The 18,874-nt window shown below is 39.7% G+C and overlaps 3 protein-coding genes across 3 annotated transcripts; 1 reads left to right on the top strand and 2 right to left on the bottom strand.

The window, feature by feature from the left end:
- Positions 1-2,201: 2,201 nt before the first annotated feature.
- Positions 2,202-3,635, bottom strand: LOC5570821 (mannose-P-dolichol utilization defect 1 protein homolog). Its single transcript, XM_001653283.2, has 3 exons — positions 3,479-3,635; positions 3,315-3,420; positions 2,202-3,213 (listed from the first exon to the last, which is right to left on the bottom strand). Exons 2-3 carry the CDS (start codon positions 3,400-3,402, stop codon positions 2,537-2,539), a joined length of 765 nt encoding a protein of 254 aa, XP_001653333.1. The 5' UTR covers positions 3,403-3,420; positions 3,479-3,635; the 3' UTR covers positions 2,202-2,536.
- Positions 3,636-8,623: 4,988 nt separating this feature from the next.
- LOC5570828 (inosine triphosphate pyrophosphatase) lies at positions 8,624-9,410 on the bottom strand. Its single transcript, XM_001653284.2, has 2 exons — positions 9,079-9,410; positions 8,624-9,022 (listed from the first exon to the last, which is right to left on the bottom strand). Exons 1-2 carry the CDS (start codon positions 9,314-9,316, stop codon positions 8,694-8,696), a joined length of 567 nt encoding a protein of 188 aa, XP_001653334.1. The 5' UTR covers positions 9,317-9,410; the 3' UTR covers positions 8,624-8,693.
- A 98-nt stretch (positions 9,411-9,508) lies between these two features.
- LOC5570827 (39S ribosomal protein L28, mitochondrial) lies at positions 9,509-17,801 on the top strand. The gene is made up of 3 exons (XM_001653285.2): positions 9,509-9,665; positions 9,816-9,957; positions 16,977-17,801. The coding sequence occupies exons 1-3, from the start codon at positions 9,645-9,647 to the stop codon at positions 17,663-17,665; spliced, it is 852 nt and encodes a 283-aa protein (XP_001653335.1). The 5' UTR covers positions 9,509-9,644; the 3' UTR covers positions 17,666-17,801.
- The last annotated feature ends 1,073 nt before the right edge of the window (positions 17,802-18,874 follow it).

Genomic DNA, 18,874 nt, shown 5'->3' with positions numbered 1-18,874 from the left:
AGATATGAGCCTTAGGGTAAGAAAAACGCTCTCTCAAAATTTCAACTCAATTGGTTGCTCCACCAGCTGGCGCAATCGATATGAAGTTTGTATGGAATATTCGTCTCAAATATATTGAAAATTGATTCTATGTCACTGTTTCGTTCCGTATACTGATTGTTCGCGTTCAAATAAGCCCAGAATGACAAATACACTAGTTGATACCCTAATGAACATAATTGCAGAAAGTTGTATCTGGATTTAATCTCATTTTCATTACTTTTTCAGTTGTTGAAAGTTAGGCTTAAATCAGCACTCCCGTACAGTCACTTATATGCATGCGACATGTTCCCCGCTCGCCCAGCGTCATAGGTGGCTATGATGCGCTTAGTGGTTACCTCCAAGCTATGTTGAGGCTGTGAACCGTTTCACCGATTCGTTTAACTTTTAGTTAAAATTTGACAGCTCGATAGTTATTTCCCCTCCGGTTAGAAATAACCCAGCTCTGGAGCATGGTTAAATTTGACAGTTCGGAAGTTATTTTCTGCTCCCTTGAATTTGAGAATAACTAACCATCTGTCAGCTTCGTTCTGAAATAACTATTCGACTGTCAAATCTCAAATGGGCCGACCGCGAAGTTCAATTTAACCATTTGAGAGGAAAATAACTATCGAAATGTCAAATTTTAACTAAAAGTTAAACGAATTGGTGAAACGGTTCACAGCCTGAAGAAATACAAGCAGTATGGACCTATGCACGAGTTCACTATTTGACGTTTTAGCGGTGCCGTGTTATTTATGTGACCATGGAAACCAGTGAATTCGGCACCGCTCAAACGTCAAATGGTGAACTCGTGCACTGGTCCATTGCATGATGTACTTCAGATGGTTAAAACACCAACTTTTTTAATTTTGATCATGGTACAATCTTCTACAATATTCTTCGCTATTATATCAAGTAGTGTTTTTGACATTCTGGGTCCAATACATCAATTTTCCTGAACCAAACAGTAGATGATGTGCTGTTGCTCATATGTTTGAGCTGAAAATCCCATATTAACTTCAATTCAAATGCGCCAACTCATGTAACGACCAAATGAGCTGAATTTTTCAGAAAGGCTTCCTCTAACCCCAAGAAATAATCCTGGAGGGTGCCCCGTGGAATCATACAACTTTATTTTTCTCCCATACTGAGCTGGGCCATACAAAATATACACCCTCATTCTTGTTTACGGCGGATCCAACTTTCGATCGAATCCTATTCGTTCGAATCCATGGCCCATCTGATTTTGGTAGCGTAAACGAGAATGCAAAACGGTTTTCGATCGAAAGCGCATTCGAACGTAAACAAGAATAAGCCATTTTATGAGACGTATCGAATCATACACGGAGAAAACGGAAAATCCATATTTGAGTATTTTTTAACTTACTTTTGAGTTATTTTTCTCTCCCTATTTCATTCGCTCCTTCTATTGTTGTCAGAGAGCGAAGAGCAAAACAACCCAAAAACCGAACATTTGTGCGTTACCTCAAATTTGAGTAAGTGGCATAGTACTGGCAGTTGAGTTATTTGATCTGCCGGTTGGGTGAAAATAACTTAGCCAGTAGGTATTTTTTCGCATGGCTGCAAATGAAAACAACTTCTACCCTATTAACTCAAAATTAGGTTAACGCACGAACCCCCGGAATTGAGTGGAATGAACTCACTTTTGAGTACTTCAATTTCTCCGTGTATGTTTTTTGTTTGTTTACCAGCTTTGAAACTTGCTGGCGGGCCCATTTATTTACGTTTTTTCTAGCGCCACATTTGGTAGGCGCTCATTTATTAATGGCGTGCAACGAGCTTTTCAATCTTCCCCAGTAAAATTAAAATCAGCAGGCAGGGATGAATTTATTTTATTTACTGGTAATATCAGACATGTAACCACGTAGAAAAATAGCCAGAAGGAGAACAAAAATGTCATCACCAACAAAAACTTTACCAGCGCCATTCACATATCATGCTAGTTTTTAAAACAATAACAATGAGCGGCCCGCCAGAAAACGTCAACCGACTGTCTCGTAAAATGGCTTTAGGGGTGATAAAGTTGAATCAGGCAAATACGATTGTCATTTCGCCTCTGTGACCTTCCCAGCACAAAAAAAAAACTCAACTCGTGATGTGTTATTCAGTACTTGCAGGGGTATCTTTTTCTTTATCAGTCCATGTATTGGTACACTTAATTAACTCGTTACTTTTTTATTTAACCAACTGCATTTAATTAGCTAAGCATATAACATACGCTCTTGTCTTATTTTAGTCATGCTTATCTGCAAAAACCTACATCACTTCTGAAGTAGTCAAATTTACTGGCCTGACTAAGGAGAAATGCAGTTACCGACACCTAAATGTGGAGCCAAAAAACAATTGCAATGTCTTAGAGAACAGCGTTAATTGAACTCCTGGCCTAAAATTACCTACGTAGTTGGAGCATTTGTTTTTGTACTTCTACTAAAACGGAATTTCTGTTGTCGTCTTTTAGATGTGATGTCTATCCTCTCCCTATCGGTAAAGCTGACTAATCGCTTTTCTTGGCCTTGGCCTTAGAGGCCTTCTTTGGCGAAGATTTTCCGGACGATTTTTTGTCCGAGTTCCAGTAGTAGAGCAGTTGCATTACGATAACTGCATTGGCAAACGATGAGCATCCGTAAGTGATAATCATCATTTGATCGCCGGTTTCTTGGATCGATGTAAAGATTCGTGCCAATGAGCCAGCCAGCAACATGAAGCAAGTCACAGCCGATAATTGGCCAGTGCTTCCGTTCTTGTAGTTGGTAAATGCCTGTGACAGTTTTCCCAGCAGCAGAATAGGAACATTAAACCCTTGGGCAATCAAAAGGTATTTCAACGGTGTGAGGCCTCCCATCAAAACGTATGTGACCGCGGAATAAACCGCCCCGAAAGCGACTGCCTTGGCGGGAGCTCCTCCGAAATGCAGAACCAGGAAAGCAATCATCGCTGTTTGCAAGGCCAGGAAGGATGTATCTCCCCAGGCACTGAAGGGGAATTCACTTACGAAACTGTATGCCATGTGGATAGTGATGGCAAACAGATCCAAACAAACGCTGAAGAGGTTGATGCCTTTGGCCGATTTGTTTGCCAAAATTTTGGTGATTTGGGGAACCTTCACCAGTACCGATCCAGCAATGATGCCAATTCCCAATCCTTTGCTGAGCAGCGCTTTGAAGCAATCGCCTGATAAGAGAGAAGAATCAAAGCGTTAATCGTACGCCCTGGATACAATTTTATCTTCTTTGCCCCTTCTTCTAATCAAGCTAAAAATAAAGCCCACTTACCATCGAAGAAGTCAAAGTCTACGAAGTAATTGTCGTAACATTTTTCGTTCATCAGAAGCAGCATAAATTGCTTTGCGTATTCTGTCATAGTGCGGGTTTTTTCTATCTACGAAATGAAATATTGATTTGTTTTAAAATGCTTAAGAGGATATTAAGCGCTTTACCTTTAACTCACTGCTCCTGATAACAAAATAACTAAAATTGTCAGGGATTTATGCCCGTAATTATTCTGCTGCTGCTGTCGGAACTCAAAACCGGCGAAAGGCAAGCAAGGCCGAGAAAACAGACGTGTCAATCAAGAAGACGTGACGTGACGTCGAAGCGTTTGACATTTCTATTAAGGCATGATTCAAATATTACGTAACCAAAATTTGTCAATTTTAGACCCCTTCCCTCCCTCCTCGCGTAACAGCTTTTGTACGGAATTTTGTTTTGTATGAATACTACGGCAGACTCCCTCCCCCTGTTGCGTTACGTAATATCAGAATGATCTCTTAGGCTGTGAACCGTTTCACCAATTCGTTTAACTTTTAGTTAAAATTTGACATTTCGATAGTTATTTTCCTCTCAAATGGTTAAATTGAACTTCGCGGTCGGCCCATTTGAGATTTGACAGTCGAATAGTTATTTCAGAACGAAGCTGACAGATGGTTAGTTATTCTCAAATTCAAGGGAGCAGAAAATAACTTCCGAACTGTCAAATTTAACCATGCTCCAGAGCTGGGTTATTTCTAACCGGAGGGGAAATAACTATCGAGCTGTCAAATTTTAACTAAAAGTTAAACGAATCGGTGAAACGGTTCACAGCCTTAGGCTATCGATCGCAGTTTTGTCAACAAGCCGAGAGCCGCGGTACGGTGATAGGAACACGTTCACGACTTTTATTTATGTCACACTTTAGACAAAAAAAGTAATAGGGTCCTAAACTGCCGTGAATCGCAAGTCAGTCCCATCTGTAAAAAGTAGGCATTGAGAAAATGGGGTATGAAGTTTCCAAACTTGTTTTCCATACGAATATTCAAAAAATTCCAGAGAATTGGAACATGTTCAAATCTTAATGAAACTTTCACAATTTGCTTTCCACTACTATATATTTCTGAGAAAAATATAAAAATGATCAGAACACGGTTCATTTTTGTGTTACACGGTGCGGAAATCTGTAGTAGGACTGATATGCGGTTACTTTTCATTATGGGACAATTTGACTTGCTTTTTTTTTTCATCTTTTTCTGAACAAATCTTATTATCTCATTAGGGCAGCTGAAAGAGCATTGGAAGATATGTTGAGAACTGAACTCAACTCAATTTGACGAAAATGAAGATGGGACTGACTTGCGATTCACGGCAGTAAAGTTGTCGATAAAAAAAAGTTTTTATTTATTGCTCATTTGATTGACAGAAAGTGTGAGGGTAAGTTTTGCAAAATCTATTTTAAAAACTCCAAATTGACGTTAGCTAGACAACTCTAATTGTGATGAGAATGTAGGAAAAATGTTTAGTTTTAGAATCACATCATTTTCATCATTTAGGTGACAGCAAGTCAGAATTAGCTAATTCAATTTCCAAATTTTCTAAAGCATAATCCAACTTTTATTCGTTAATAGTCGAGTCTAGTACACGACACTGAAGACGGTTTTACAGTTGAGGTCGAAATACGCTTATCTGTCAAAAGATACAAACTCTAGTGGAATGAAATGGTATAGAGCTTAGTGACATTTGAACACACGAATACTAGCATACGCTTATCATACACAGTTTGTTTTTGTTTTCATAAACGTAACTTGCCACACGCTTTCCAGACTCATCAAAATGCATATGGAAATATTTCCTAATTTGAAAATTGTTTACCCGGATTCTTGTTTTCTGTTTGTTTACCCGGATGTTGTTTTCCTCAGAGTTCCACAACTACATCTAAACTAGGGCACCCACACCATTGAGCGTGATAACCGCTATAATACTAAATTCGGTTTTTTATCTACTGAAATTCAGTAGTTTTATTGCATTTTTGGTGTACAAGTGTGCGAACCATAACAGCTTTGGGCCCATTCCAAGGGGTGGATCACTCTTGATGCATCTGTTAAATCGAAATGCATTTGAATGCACACTCGATAGATTTGCAATTCATGGCTTGCTCAAACGTTTCATTGTTGTACTTGTTGAAGTGTCAAACTCATTTTTCTATCAACTTAAGAAGACCTCGCTCAAAAAAATGATCGATCAGGGTTTATAGTGCCTAGAGAAACTAGAAACATTTTTCATTAGAGTATCAGATATCAACATTTGAGTAACAACTTCATCGGAAACCGTTAAACCTTTGTGGAAATTAAGCTGATGACAAGGTGGATTCCAGCTTCGGGGAAGCTTGAAATCGTCATATTGTGAAGATGGACCATTGGCATGCTCAAAGAAAAATTATCCGAAATGATTAGTGGTTGTTTTATTCGTCAAAGCATCTACATAATGCATAGATATCAACTCAGAAGCGTAGCTATATCGCGACCTAGAGATCTGTTCATTTGCTGTTATTCATGAACAATATTAAGAAATTATTTCAGCAAATCTATGTTCCGTAGACATAAGTTCAATAGTTGTGGAAGTCTAAGGCAAGATTTCTGGAAGCAATATAGAAATAAGATTGATAAGGCTTTAACACATCTAGTCTACAGTTTATAGTTGAAAGAAATTAAAAAAAGCTATTTAGACCAATTGTTTTCAAGGCTATTGTTGTGCGTTCCACCGTCACTATTAAGGCACAGTATGTGGGTTTCTCTGGAAGGTGGTTCTGACAGGGACGTGATACGACGAATTTTTATCAAGCTATCATCCTCTAACTCATGACGTGCACTGAGTACTACCAAAACTTGTTAATGTGTAGAACGTCCTTTAAAAAAAAACCCTTTATGATCACACACTATCCGCTTCAAGAATATGCTTATGGATTGCCGCGGCATCGAGAAAGCTTTCAATTAAAATTCAATACATGTTCGTTCTGAAGCTACAGCTTGAGTATCTGAAATGAACAAAATATTAGTAAATAGTTTATTAGGAAGAGTAAAACTATGTTGATCCTTTCACAATAAAAAAATATGCGTTGCTATAGCATGGCATGATAAAAATGACCAGTGCTAAGCTGATGTGAATGTCGAAAAAATGCATTTGATGCAATTTGATGTACATTCGATGTGCATTGAAGAAGTGATCCACCCCTTGGCCCATTCACATATTTCATAACGCTAAAGGGGGTGGGTGTGTATATTCAAAATGTTACAAGTCATACAAAATTTGGAAAATATTCTTACAAAATGCGTTATGAGGGGGTGGGTGGTTGTTGAAAATGGCAATTTTTGGCGTTATGAACTTCGTGAATAAACCTTTTCCCAAAATTACACTTGGAAGATGAATTTATGTTGCAGGTAAGTTTGAATATGCTCCGTAATGGAACATTTTAAGTTTGATACGACAAATAATAGCGCTTACGATGAAGTAGAACGCAAGGGACCATTCACAAATTTCATAACGCTAAAGGGGGTGGGTGGGTGTCCTCGTGATGTTACGGTCCATACAAAATTTATAAAATATTCACACAAAAAGTGTTACGAAGGGGTGGGTGGGTGTTGAAAATGGCCTCTTTTGGCGTTATGAAATTTGTGAACAAACCCCAACCCTATAGAAGAGTGCATGGTGACGTCACGAAAAGTTCTCCTTCTCTGTCCCTCTTTTATCAGGCTCAATTGACTGTCCTGCTCTTTGACACTCACTGCTGGAATTGTTTAGATTTTTTTTATATGGAGTTGACATTCACTGCTGGAATTGTTGACATTTTTTTTATATGGACTTTAGAGGTTAGGTCAGACGTGCAACGATCTATGGATGTTTTGTACTTGAGGGTAAATCGTCATTCGTCACTTAAGTCAAGTGTGTCATATAAATTCTCGAGTTTTTCTCTGAAGGGGTCAGACGTCACGCTCCAACGGGGGGGGGAGGTGGTTGAGCCAAGCGTGACAAGCCTTACCAAATTTTCGTAGACTCATACAAAAAGTGTGACGAAGGGGAGGGGGGGGGAGAGTGAGTCGAAAAATTTGAAATTTAGCGTGACATAATTTGTGTACCATCCCAAATTAGTAATGAGAAACAAGTTGCGTATGGTCTTATCCAGTGGTGTACTAAACTGACTCGGTCGAAGAATTTTGACACTAGAGCGGGTCCAGATCACGTGGTGATCATACGGGAGCGTGCCCCGCTCAAGTGTCACAATTCTCAGACCGAGTGAATTTAGTACACCAATGGATTAGACCATAGCACAATGAACTAATCTACGATGACGTCACGCTGCAATTTCCAGCGGGAAGAAAACCTTTACTGCGGGCCGTGTTTACACAAAATGAACGATTTCGTTGTACATTCATCCACTTCGTGTTCATTCGGTGAACATTCGTTGTTCGGATGTTGGTCCGGATGTCATTTTATGTAAACATTGCCCGCATTTAGAGCAGAAAAGAAAAAGAAAGTCGAGGATAAAAGAAGACCGTGGATAAGTCCATAGAGATATTAGGGTAACGGTCGTATTTTGGACCCCTAAGGAAGTGATCTTAGTTTTTTGTCCCAATTAATTAATTGCACAGCGTAACCAAGGCAAAGAACATGGCAAAATGTAAAGAAAAACTTCCTCTACGAGATAAAAATGCCCATATGGTCATGTAGGATCCGAAAAACGTCGAAAATAATTAGATTGTGAAGCACTGTTTTTCATTATTTTGGACACACTAATACATTTTGGACCCTCAAAGTATATATATTTAGACACCCGGCATTTTTTATCGTTTGGCGACAAAGTACACGACACTGGTTGTATAATATGCTTGCCCATAGTCTAATCAATCGATTGACAATGGAAAACCGAAGAAATTCTACGCCTTTAGTTCAGAAAATGAAAAGTTTTTGTTTAAATTTGAAAAATTTCTGACGGCTTCAATTTCTGTGTGTAACGTGTTGTAACGGTTGCATGGATGAACCGAATAAATTAAATTGATTTCAGATAAAATAAACACATTTTCTATGTACAAACGATTGATGGAAGTGCGGAATAGTCCTATCTTTACAAATGGCATGCGAATTGAGTTGCTCTTGCGATTTAAACTGGGAAATTTGCAGAAAAATGGCCCAGGTGGTCCAAAATATATTGGTTACCCTAATTGTCCATGTATCAATTCAAAATCTGTTAGTTTGATACGACTCTCAAACTAACAGATTTTGAATTGATCTACTTTCTACTGTAAATCACCATAGAATATTCTCATGTTTACCAATGATTTTCTTACTTTCATCAACATTTTTTTTTGTGGCGTTTTTACTGCATCAAATTTTAACTACAAAGTTTCGTTATTGATTCTCTGCGACAAAATAATCTCTCAACTTATTCAACGCACGAAACCGGTGTGAAATTTCATTCTTCTTTTCTTTGGGCAACTCGGCGTAGGACTTGTCGTACCCTTTAGGCTGAAAGATGGGATCCCATCCGAAGTCACGACAGCCTCGCGGATAGACGATGTCGCCTTGGGTGCGCCCTTGGAAGAGAATTACTTCCGCATCTTCACCCGGCGCGTACGCAAAAGTGCACACTGCTTCCGCCGATTTATCTTCCCAACCGTCCAGCAGCTTATGCAACCCTTCCGGCTCTAGCTTTTCAAGAAACCATTTTATGTATGGACCTACAAAAGAAATTTTTTTATAAATTTATGAAACTTTAGATCTAACGCAATTTTACCTGGTAACCCTTTTAATGCGTTGAAGCACAAGCACGTGTCCTCAACCAGTACCGGTCCTTTTACGCGCCGAGCCGCTTCCAAACACTTTTTCCTGCAGATGTCATCAATCTCTCCCTGCAGTTCCGGCAGGTCCAGCTTCACGGGCAGCAGCTCACGCGGAAACTTCGGTCCCAAGATGGCCCGCACTTCCTCCAACTTCTTGGCATTACCGGTAACGAAAGATATCGGACGGGTCATTTCTCCGGCGAGGTGAATTGCTGACCGCGCTTTACTGGAACTCTCTGAACTCGAAGGTGATGAAGAACGCAGTGATATTATTTATGATACTAGAAAATGTATCGTCGGTGTTGTCACGTTTTAAAAAGTCGCATCAAAAAAAGTCGTGAACGCAATCCATGTGCTTCACTTTCCCACAGGGTTTTCGTCAGATATCAAAACGTCAAAAGTTTAGCAGCAACATTTTCAGCATTTTCAACACGAGTGATTATTTTCTTTGATATTTCGCGGAAAACCTGCATAATATAACAACTTTAAAGGATTTAACATCGTCTAAGAACTATTCTCAATGGCATCCGCCACACCTCAGGTGAGTTAGCAAGGAGAATCCATTCCAAAAATGCATTTCAATCTTTGCATCAAAGTCCTAATGTCAAGGTTGTTCCGTAATCACTCATTCTGTTTCGTCATCCTTTTATTTTTGCAAATTAAACTACGCACTAACAAAACAATATTCCAGGGAGCCAGTCTGCTCTACGGACTCCGCAAGTCGAAAAAGTTCACCAAGGGCTGGGGAGCGCAGCTGCCCGCGGCCTACAAGAAATTCTGGGACGAATGGAAGCTCCAGCAGCCAGCTGCTGTTCACTATGTTCCGAAGGATGGTAAGCTTATGTCTATGTTGAAGTGGCCAGACGTACCCCGCTTTTCGCGGAATAGTTCCACATTTTTACCCTTTGTCCCGCGCTTAAAAGTTTCCCTAGAAATGACCCGCATTTCACTCAAATCATAAAAATGTCCCGCATTTCCAGGACAGTTATTATGATTACCTTTTGAATTCTACGTTTATCAAAGAAATGATTTGAAAACAATGGTTTCAAATATGCATCCGTTGTTGGTTCGTTCACAGCAACACAAAATGTGAAATCTTGTATCTGATTTCGTCAAACTCTGTCCGTGCTACAAAAAATTTTAACGTAGTTTAGGTATTTAAACTAAAGGTCAACTTTGTCTAAATCATTAGTCTAAACTAAGTTAATCTTTAAGTATGCAGGGTTGGTAGCCGGTCTTATTCTAGAGACTTCATTTCTTCATTCTAGAGTCTTCATTTCAACGCAAATTTCTAAAAAGGCTCTATTTCTAAAGGAAGGTATCTGAAGTATCGTTTTTGACCAACATTGTTGCTAAAGTCACTATTTTCCTTCTTGTAGTGAATTCTTATTCAAAATATCTAACCAGGAATTTCCACTAGCAATTACTCTGAAAATTTGCCGAAATACTATTCCAGAATTTCCTCCAGAGAATTTACCAGCAATTCAAGTTTTTCACCATTTTTTCCAGTAATTACTCTAGCAGATCTTCCAAAGATTCCAACAGTAGTTCTTCTAAAAAAAACTAAGAGTTTGTTCCACAGTTTTCAAGGTTTTTCCAGGAATTTCTCTTCGATTCTTAGGCCGATTTTTCAGTTATTTCGCCAAACATTTCATATCAATTCCGAAAATTGTTCTACTGATCTTCAAGTCATCATTCCAGGAAATCTATTAAAACTCTTCCAGGAATTCTTCAATAAATTCGATCAGTGATTCACTAATAAGTTCCTCCAGAAGTCTAGAAATTTCACCAACATTTCATGCACAAATTACTTCTGCAGTTCTGCTTAACAATTCTCGAGTATTTTCCAAGTAAAATCTTCATGGATTCTTGAAAATTTTATTTGAGGTCTTACACCAGCAAATATTCAGCAATTATTCCGACCATTTCTATACAAGTTTCTTCATGGATTCTGATCAAGGTGGAAAAAAATGAAGCTACATAATATTATCCATGTACTTGATTGATTATTTTGTTAATAAGTAAACGAAAAAAAAAAAACGAATTTAGTGCTATATCATTTAATTCCCCTAAAGTTTGTATCCTTTGGCACAAGTTAGGAAATTGAACAGAAATCCTCGCTAATGTTCATCAAAAATTTAACGAAAGTTTCATCAGAGATTACTATAAGATTTGTAATAACGATGTTTAACGGTTTTTTTTTAGATTTCTACAATAATGTTTAAAAAATGCCTCTGGATAAATTGGAGCCTTGAGAACTTCCTTAGGAAATTAAAGAATTTCTGCTGAACTGAAGAAATCATAGGAGAAATCTCTAGAGTACTTTCTTAAGGTATCTTTAGAAAAATTTCTCTAAGGATGTATTTATTTTATTTAGCATTTCTCTTGGCTTAACTAGCAATATTACCGAAAGCGGTCTGCTATCTGATCTGCTTCCTGAGATAGGATTTTTAACTTTTTTACCATGAGTCCTCTCGTGGCGTAGGGGTAACGCGCCCTAACTAGAGATCAGGGAGTCATGAGTTCGATTCTCACCGAGAAGACGTTTAACTTTTTCGCAAAACTTCACATCAATTTGTTCATTTAATACAATTGCAAAGTATATGTAATGTTTAGTTTTTCGGTAGTTGTCAAACTTCCACTCGGCTGGTTAGCCGTAAACCACGTATCATAATTCATTAAAAACAAGAACTTTTCAATGCTGACTAGCACCTCCTAATGGCAAAATATCGAACTAACGAAAAAAGCAATGTGTAGCCTTTTAACAAATGGACAACTTTGCCTAAGAGACTAGTCTTCTAACATAACTTAAGTTTGAGATACATATGGTCGGCGCAGACTGAACCAAGTGTTTTTCCAGGGAAAAGTATCCTAGGCATTTGAAATATCAAAATATTTGCATTATTTTTTTATTATTATTTATTTGGTAGGCTCGAGGCGGCATTACAGCATTACAGAGCCGAAATGTTGAAACTAAAACTTGAACTTGAACTTTTACGAGCGGTCTTTTTTGGTCGTAGTTCAATAGAGCCTGATTTTGCAAACTGCGCCCGTTTTTGAATCGCCTGTTCCTTACTAGGGAGCTCGTCAATCATTTGCGATAATTTGGCAACATTTTCCCGAAAGTTCTCCAAACCAATTTGCTCTGCTGCTTCATTAATTTCCCTCAATTGCTCCTCGTCCATGCTTTCCACATGCTTTCGAAAACTTGATGAACACGACTCTTCCGTTGCATGAGCTTCCTGTGACAAATCCACTTGATCCAACACGTCCGAATTTTCCAAAATTTCCTCCTCCACTATTTCAATAATATCATTCTCGATATTGTCCGTTTCTCCTGGTAATGCTGCTTCTCCCTATTGGACAACCCCAGCATAAGTGGTATGCTTCCGATTCTCCACAGGCTTCTTGGTTGGACAACTACTCCTTTGATGACCCTCACACTGGCACAAAAAGCATTTCTCCTTCTAGTCGAGTCTAGTACACGACACTGAAGACGGCCTTACAGTTGAGGTCGAAATACGCGTATCTGTCAAAGGATACAAACTCTAGTGGAATTAAATGGTATAGTACTAAATTCGGTTTTTTCATCTACTTATTTCTCCTTCAGTCCATCATAATACAGCTTTGCTTTCCACTTGAAGACATCCATCGCAGGGGGGGATATCATTTTCCATTTCCATGACAACGCCACGAACACCAGTATACAAGTGGCCCATTCCTAGATTTGCGGGAAATTTTTCCCGCACCATCCGTTCAATCCTTCCGAACTTCCCAATCACCAATGACAATTCCTCATCGGTAACTTCTGGAGGGATGACGAACACCCGAACATAGTGAATCTTTTTTCCCGCTGTAAGCATCCGTACTTCCACTGCCTTTCCATTAGTGAAATGAAATTTATTGGGGCTACCCCGTTTGGCATAAAGTCATTTGGCATAAAGTCATTTGGCATAAACTGCCCATAAATGCATGTCAGTCCCATGTTTGCTGGGTTTCCTATGCACATGGGACAATTATGCGTTTATGGGCAGTAAAGTCGTTTGGCATAATGGTCATTTCGCATAATGGTCATTTGGCATAATGGACGTTTGGCATAAAAGAAAAGAAATTAGAAATTTAAATAGTGCTACTTAAAAGAAGATCTGGTGATCAAAAGAAGGGAAAATCGTCGATGAAAATGTTACAATGTTACAATGCCAACGTAGAAAAGAAGGGAGTATGCAGCGCGCGCGAACGGATGTGTTGAAAATTTATCTGTCACGTTTTTGTCGTCCTCGCAAATTACTAGATTCGGCTGGTGAAACCAATGAAACGGCTGATGCAGTTTGTGAAAAAAGTGTCTATACTGAAAATGAAACGATTATTCTGAACGCGTTCTGCTGGGCAGTGTTTCGTTTAAGCCCAAAAAGAAGGTGAAAATGCATCGTGGCCGGACCTCAAATTTTCAGGTGCACGGGTCTGGAGAGCCGGACAGCGGATCAGGCAGAAGGCTTGATCAAATTCTCGCTCACTGGTGGTGACCAATCGATAAGGTTTTCTGCTTGAGAGGCTGTCTGGATCTCCAGATTCGTGTCTTGGGTTTTGACTTCGTTTCATTCTTCTTCTTCTTTCTGGCGTTACGTCCCCACTGGGACAGAGCCTGCTTCTCAGCTTAGTGTTCTTATGAGCACTTCCACAGTTATTAACTGAGAGCTTACTATGCCAATGACCATTTTTGCATGTGTATATCGTGTGGCAGGTACGAAGATACTCTATGCCCTGGAAAGTCGAGAAAATTTCCAACCCGAAAAGATCCTCGACCAGCGGGATTCGAACCCACGACCCTCAGCTTGGTCATGCTGAATAGCTGCGCGTTTACCGCTACGGCTATCTGGGCCCCCTCGATTCGTTTCATCTTCACTTGAAAAATCGTGTTTTTTGCGTCGTCGCGTCACCGGAGTTTTTTTTTCTCGTTTTAGTTTGCACGAGTTCTGAGTGCAATCGAGTTTAGGTTCTCGCGTCGCCGAAGTGATATTTTAGTTTTGTGACACAAACATGCTGGTTAAAGTAGCTACAGCTCCTCAATCAAGGATGGATAATGATCAATTTGGTGAGCTCGTTTTATACTTTTATTTTAAATGTAAAACATATTTTGGAACATCTATATATTATGACAACGGCGGGAATGTTACTTAAATGAATGGACTTAACAAAATATGAAGAGTTCGTCATTGAAGTGTCGACATAGACTCTAGTACATTAACATTGAAAAGCCTATACCTTTCCTTTTACCTGTTTTTTTTGTCATTAAAAAAAAATAACCTTTGAATGGTTCGACGCTAAAAGAGTCGACTTATCGTATATTCACGTTGTCTTTAGAGTACTGATAGGTGATTTTTTGAACTAAGGTTGCATGAATCGCATCACTTACCAAGGTGAATCCTGATCATGCAGCTATGATCCATTCCCACTAACACAACTCCTACCCATGACAACCATGGAGATGCAGAGGTGATCTCGGACTCTAGTAACAATGGATGTCACACTAACATTCCTTCCCTTCCCCCGATGACCGTAAGGACGTGGCCGGCGCCGTTATTTACTTTTAAATGTCTGGAGTTCTTGAAAGTGTACATTAAAGACGGAAAGCTACTCCCAAGCTACATCTCTTGGTTCCTTGTGCAACTTCGATTATTCTGGTCAATCACGGAGTAGCAACTACGTATTGTACGGTCATCAATGCTTATGCTTATGCTTATAATGCCAACGTAGGAAAGAAAGCAAAATTGTCAATTAAAAATTTTAGTAGTCACAATGCAAACCACTAGTTCAACAACGTAATGAGAAAGAACAGCCTATGACCAAAAGAAGGGAAAATCACATATGAGAATGTTAGCAATGGTAATGCCAAAAACATAGCAACTCAGTTTTCAATGATTATGCCAAACGTCGATTATGCCAAATGACTATTATGCCAAACGACCGTTATGCCAAATTATTTTATGCCGAACGGCTTTATGCCAAATGACGTCCCCCCAAATTTATTGCATCTGGATGCCGTCGTAGGGCATCTCGCATAGCTGCTTCGGACTTGTAGACAGTGTCCATGTCCTTCGCATCAAGTCCAGATGCTTCAGAAATCTGGCAATTTCATCCCGAGACGGCCTAGGCTTGCCCGGGGGGAAAGCAAATTGAACCGTATTGCAAATCATTCCTTCACTCATCGCGTGCGGTATATCGAATCGTTTGCGAACAATGAAAACCAATTGTAGGAGAAAAAACTACCTACGGTTGAGTCTCAATCTATTTCATCCACTGCTAGATCAGGCGCTGTCGACGTTTTCGAGTGCAGAACAACAACTGATTTGCATTATTTGTTGTAACAAAGGAACTTACCTATTTAATGATACGTCTGTATCGAAATAACATTGAAAAAAATCAGAATTGATGGAATTATTAACATATCTTTATGACACCAAAATAGCATCAGGTCCGGTCTGTCTGAACACCGACCATATATAAGTTTAAAATATTTGAAGCATACCAGTGCTTCCTAAGCAGTTTGTAGAACTAAGCAGACGTGCAGCGTATGGACTTATTCACTGGTCTGGGGACGGACCTGGGGTAGTGGTTAGAACACACGCCTCTCACGCCGAGGACCTGGGATCGAATCCCATCCCCGAGATAGTCACAACAACAAAAATCCAGTGACGACTTCCTTCGGAAGGGAAATAAAGCCGTTGATCCCGAGATAAATTAGCCCAGGGCTAAAAATCTCGTAAATAAAAAATAAAAAAATATCCACTGGTGTACTAAACTAACTCGGTCGAAGAATTTTGACACTAGAGCGGGTTCCGATCACGTGGGGATTATACGGGAGCGTGCCCCGCTCTAGTGTCACAATGGATCATTAAAATAACGAAAACGGCCGCTATGGAAAGCATAGATAGCGCCACCGTAGCCTTGTGTGTTTGACAGAACAGCAATGCTGTCACAATGTTAAATCCCATATACAGTGTCGCCTTTGTTTTGGTGCGGTGAGCACTTGCAAAACTACCTTCAATGATCCATTCTCAGACCGAGTGAATTTAGTACATCGGTGGATTAGACCATAGCGACCGTTTATTATTTACGCAAGGAAATGTTAGCGGGCTTTCAATCCCTCCCACTGTTGTATCCCAACACCGATTTTCTATTTTCAACACTACCGGGCTCAGAAAGATGGAAAGATATATCCGACTGTAGATCAGTGATGTATGCATGCGTACATACAAAGATTGCTGTTATTTAATCAATCTGTGAAATTTTGTCTTTGGAGCTAAAAACGAGATTCTTTTTCTTGGAATTAAATCCCTACAGAGACTGCTTCTCAGTCTTATGGTGGTAAGCTCCATCAAAGTTAATACGCCAATCGCGTATTATCCTCGATTTTACTATAGTAAAATCGAAGATTTTTTTTTGTCTTTATGTGAATTTTAACACATCCGGCTAGTTCTTCACTCGCAAGAAAAAAAAATCGAGGATAATACGCGATTGGGGTATTAACCTCGATGGAGCTTACCACCATTAGTGTTCTAAGAGCACTTCCACAGTTATTGATCTTGAGCTTGCTTTGCCAAAATTGCCATTTTTTGCATTCGTAGCTCAAGCTGCGGCGGGATTATATTCTATGCCATAGGAAGGCAAGAATTTTTTTTTCATTACGAAAAGATCCTGAACAGACCGGGAATCAAACACAGGCACCTTCAGCATGGCTTTGCTTTATACCCGAGTACATTACTACTAAGCTAAGCCAAGGAGCATATACATCTGGTCACGTTAATCTATGTGCTGCCTATCGAACTACAATTGTCCCCTATTATTCTTACAGGAATGTTTCAACGGGAAGACGTGACAGGATTGGTAACGCCAATCCAAAACGTACCACTGCCACTGATCGATCCGCCAGAGTCGCATCAAGGAATCTGGGGCGGAGAAGCCATTGTGAAGGGCTTCCAAAAACGCAACCCATACAAACGCCGAGTTCCTCACTTTTGGGTTCCTGTTCTTAGACGTTCTGTTGTACATAGCCAAGTTTTAAACGAGTATATGGCGGTAACGGTTACCGATCGTACGCTGGATCAAATCCACGACAACCATGGTTTCGATCATTACTTGCTGAAAACTCCGGCCTGCGACCTGCGTTCGATGCTAGCTATTAAACTGAAGAAGAAGGTACTTGTGGACCTGTTGGCGGGATGTCCCAAACTAGCTTCCGAGCCGGAGAAACAACAAGCCGTCCTGAAAGAGTACGCTTGCTATCTGTCCCAGTACACCCCAGAGGAAATCGATTGGTATGGTCTGACGTACGTGGAAGCTGTTCTGAAAATTAAGAACGAAGTTGAATCCAAGGAGGACAAACGACCGCACAAATTGATTTTTCGTCAAAAGCTGATCGAGCAACTGAAGGAGGCCGGTATTAGTGAAGCGCAGGGTACAACCGAAGAATTGAAAGCAATGGAAGACTCCAGCTCGTCTTCCTGGCTATCGAAGCTTAGCTTCAAACCTAAGAACTGGTAGGGAGACAGTAAGTAGCCAAAACAAATTCTGGTCTAAATTCTTTTGTTTGATATAGTCATAAACTACTCTCCGGGTCATGGAGAGAAGACAAATAGAGACTTGCTCGTTGAAACCTAAAATGAGAGTACAAACCAAAGCGTTTGACTAGAAGCAATCACTGCGGTAGAATTGAAGGAAAGCAAATGTTAAATTATAATTAGATGTATCGATTATAAAATTATAACATTTTAATGGGGATTGACGCAGGGCTGGTAATGGTGAGTAACGTAAATGTCTACAAAAAAAAGGAAAAAGCAAGCCACGGACTGCAAATTAATAAAAAAAAAAACTATAAAAAGGCGATGAGAAAGATGTACATGACTACGGATGCATCACATCTTTATGCTCCTGCTCCAAGTTATTCGAGATTCTCATAAACGGTGCTTTGTTCAATTCTTGTAAATCTTCTATCTCAACTGCTCAGCATGTATTTTTCCCAAGCGATCAATTAATACAAACCTAACGTAATTTGTTTCTATCTGCCGTCGCACTCTGGACTCCGATAAGCAAATTGATACAATCTACACAGATCTAAAAGCAGCGTTTGACCAAGGTGATCATGGCATTCTACTAGCTAAGCTTAATAAACTTGGAGTTTCTCATTCCTTAGTGCGCTGATTTGAGTCATATCTAACAAACCGCTTGCTATACGTGAAGGAATTTAATCTAATCTAATCATCGTAATTTGAGAACTTCACAAATACATCTGGAAAACCCCAAGGCAGTAATTTCGGACCGCTTCTGTTCCTGTTATTCCTCAACGAACTCTCTCAGCTGCTACCACCTGGATGTCGATTATTTTATGCGGTTGACGTTGAAATCTACATGATCATCGACAGCACTGCGGACTGTGAATGCTGCCATCACGGGTGGACATAATGACAATTAGGTGCACTTCGAACTTTCTGACTTTGAGCGTCAACAAATGCAGTGATGTTTCATTCCAGTTTCAGACGCCAATCAATTTCTGTTACTTGATTTGTGATACAATGCTCAACCGAGTGGATCAAGTTAAATATTTGGGCATCACTTTTGACCAGAAAATGAATTTCAAGCCACACTACAATGACGTGATCGCCAAGCGGTTTGCCTTGGATTTATTATCACGCTTTCTGGTGATTTCTGCGACCCTTCATGTTTAAAATCACTGTAACGTTAGTCTGTTTCATT

This window comes from Aedes aegypti, chromosome 2 (assembly GCF_002204515.2).
Source record: "Aedes aegypti strain LVP_AGWG chromosome 2, AaegL5.0 Primary Assembly, whole genome shotgun sequence".
NCBI classification, from domain to species: Eukaryota; Metazoa; Arthropoda; class Insecta; order Diptera; family Culicidae; genus Aedes; species Aedes aegypti.
The sequence above is the reverse complement of the archived record's forward strand: the minus strand, read 5'-3'. Positions and strand labels throughout refer to the sequence as shown.

Bases quoted from the DNA above. Each gene is read 5' to 3' on its own strand.
- LOC5570828 (XM_001653284.2), bottom strand. From the start codon at position 9,316: ATGACCCGTCCGATATCTTTCGTTACCGGTAATGCCAAGAAGTTGGAG. The intron at 9,023-9,078 runs GTAAAATTGCGT...TTTCTTTTGTAG, and splicing joins CGCATTAAAAGGGTTACCAG to GTCCATACATAAAATGGTTT.
- LOC5570827 (XM_001653285.2), top strand. From the start codon at position 9,645: ATGGCATCCGCCACACCTCAG. The intron at 9,666-9,815 runs GTGAGTTAGCAA...ACAATATTCCAG, and splicing joins TGGCATCCGCCACACCTCAG to GGAGCCAGTCTGCTCTACGG. The intron at 9,958-16,976 runs GTAAGCTTATGT...TTATTCTTACAG, and splicing joins TCACTATGTTCCGAAGGATG to GAATGTTTCAACGGGAAGAC.
- LOC5570821 (XM_001653283.2), bottom strand. From the start codon at position 3,402: ATGACAGAATACGCAAAGCAATTTATGCTGCTTCTGATGAACGAAAAA. The intron at 3,214-3,314 runs GTAAGTGGGCTT...CTCTCTTATCAG, and splicing joins AGACTTTGACTTCTTCGATG to GCGATTGCTTCAAAGCGCTG.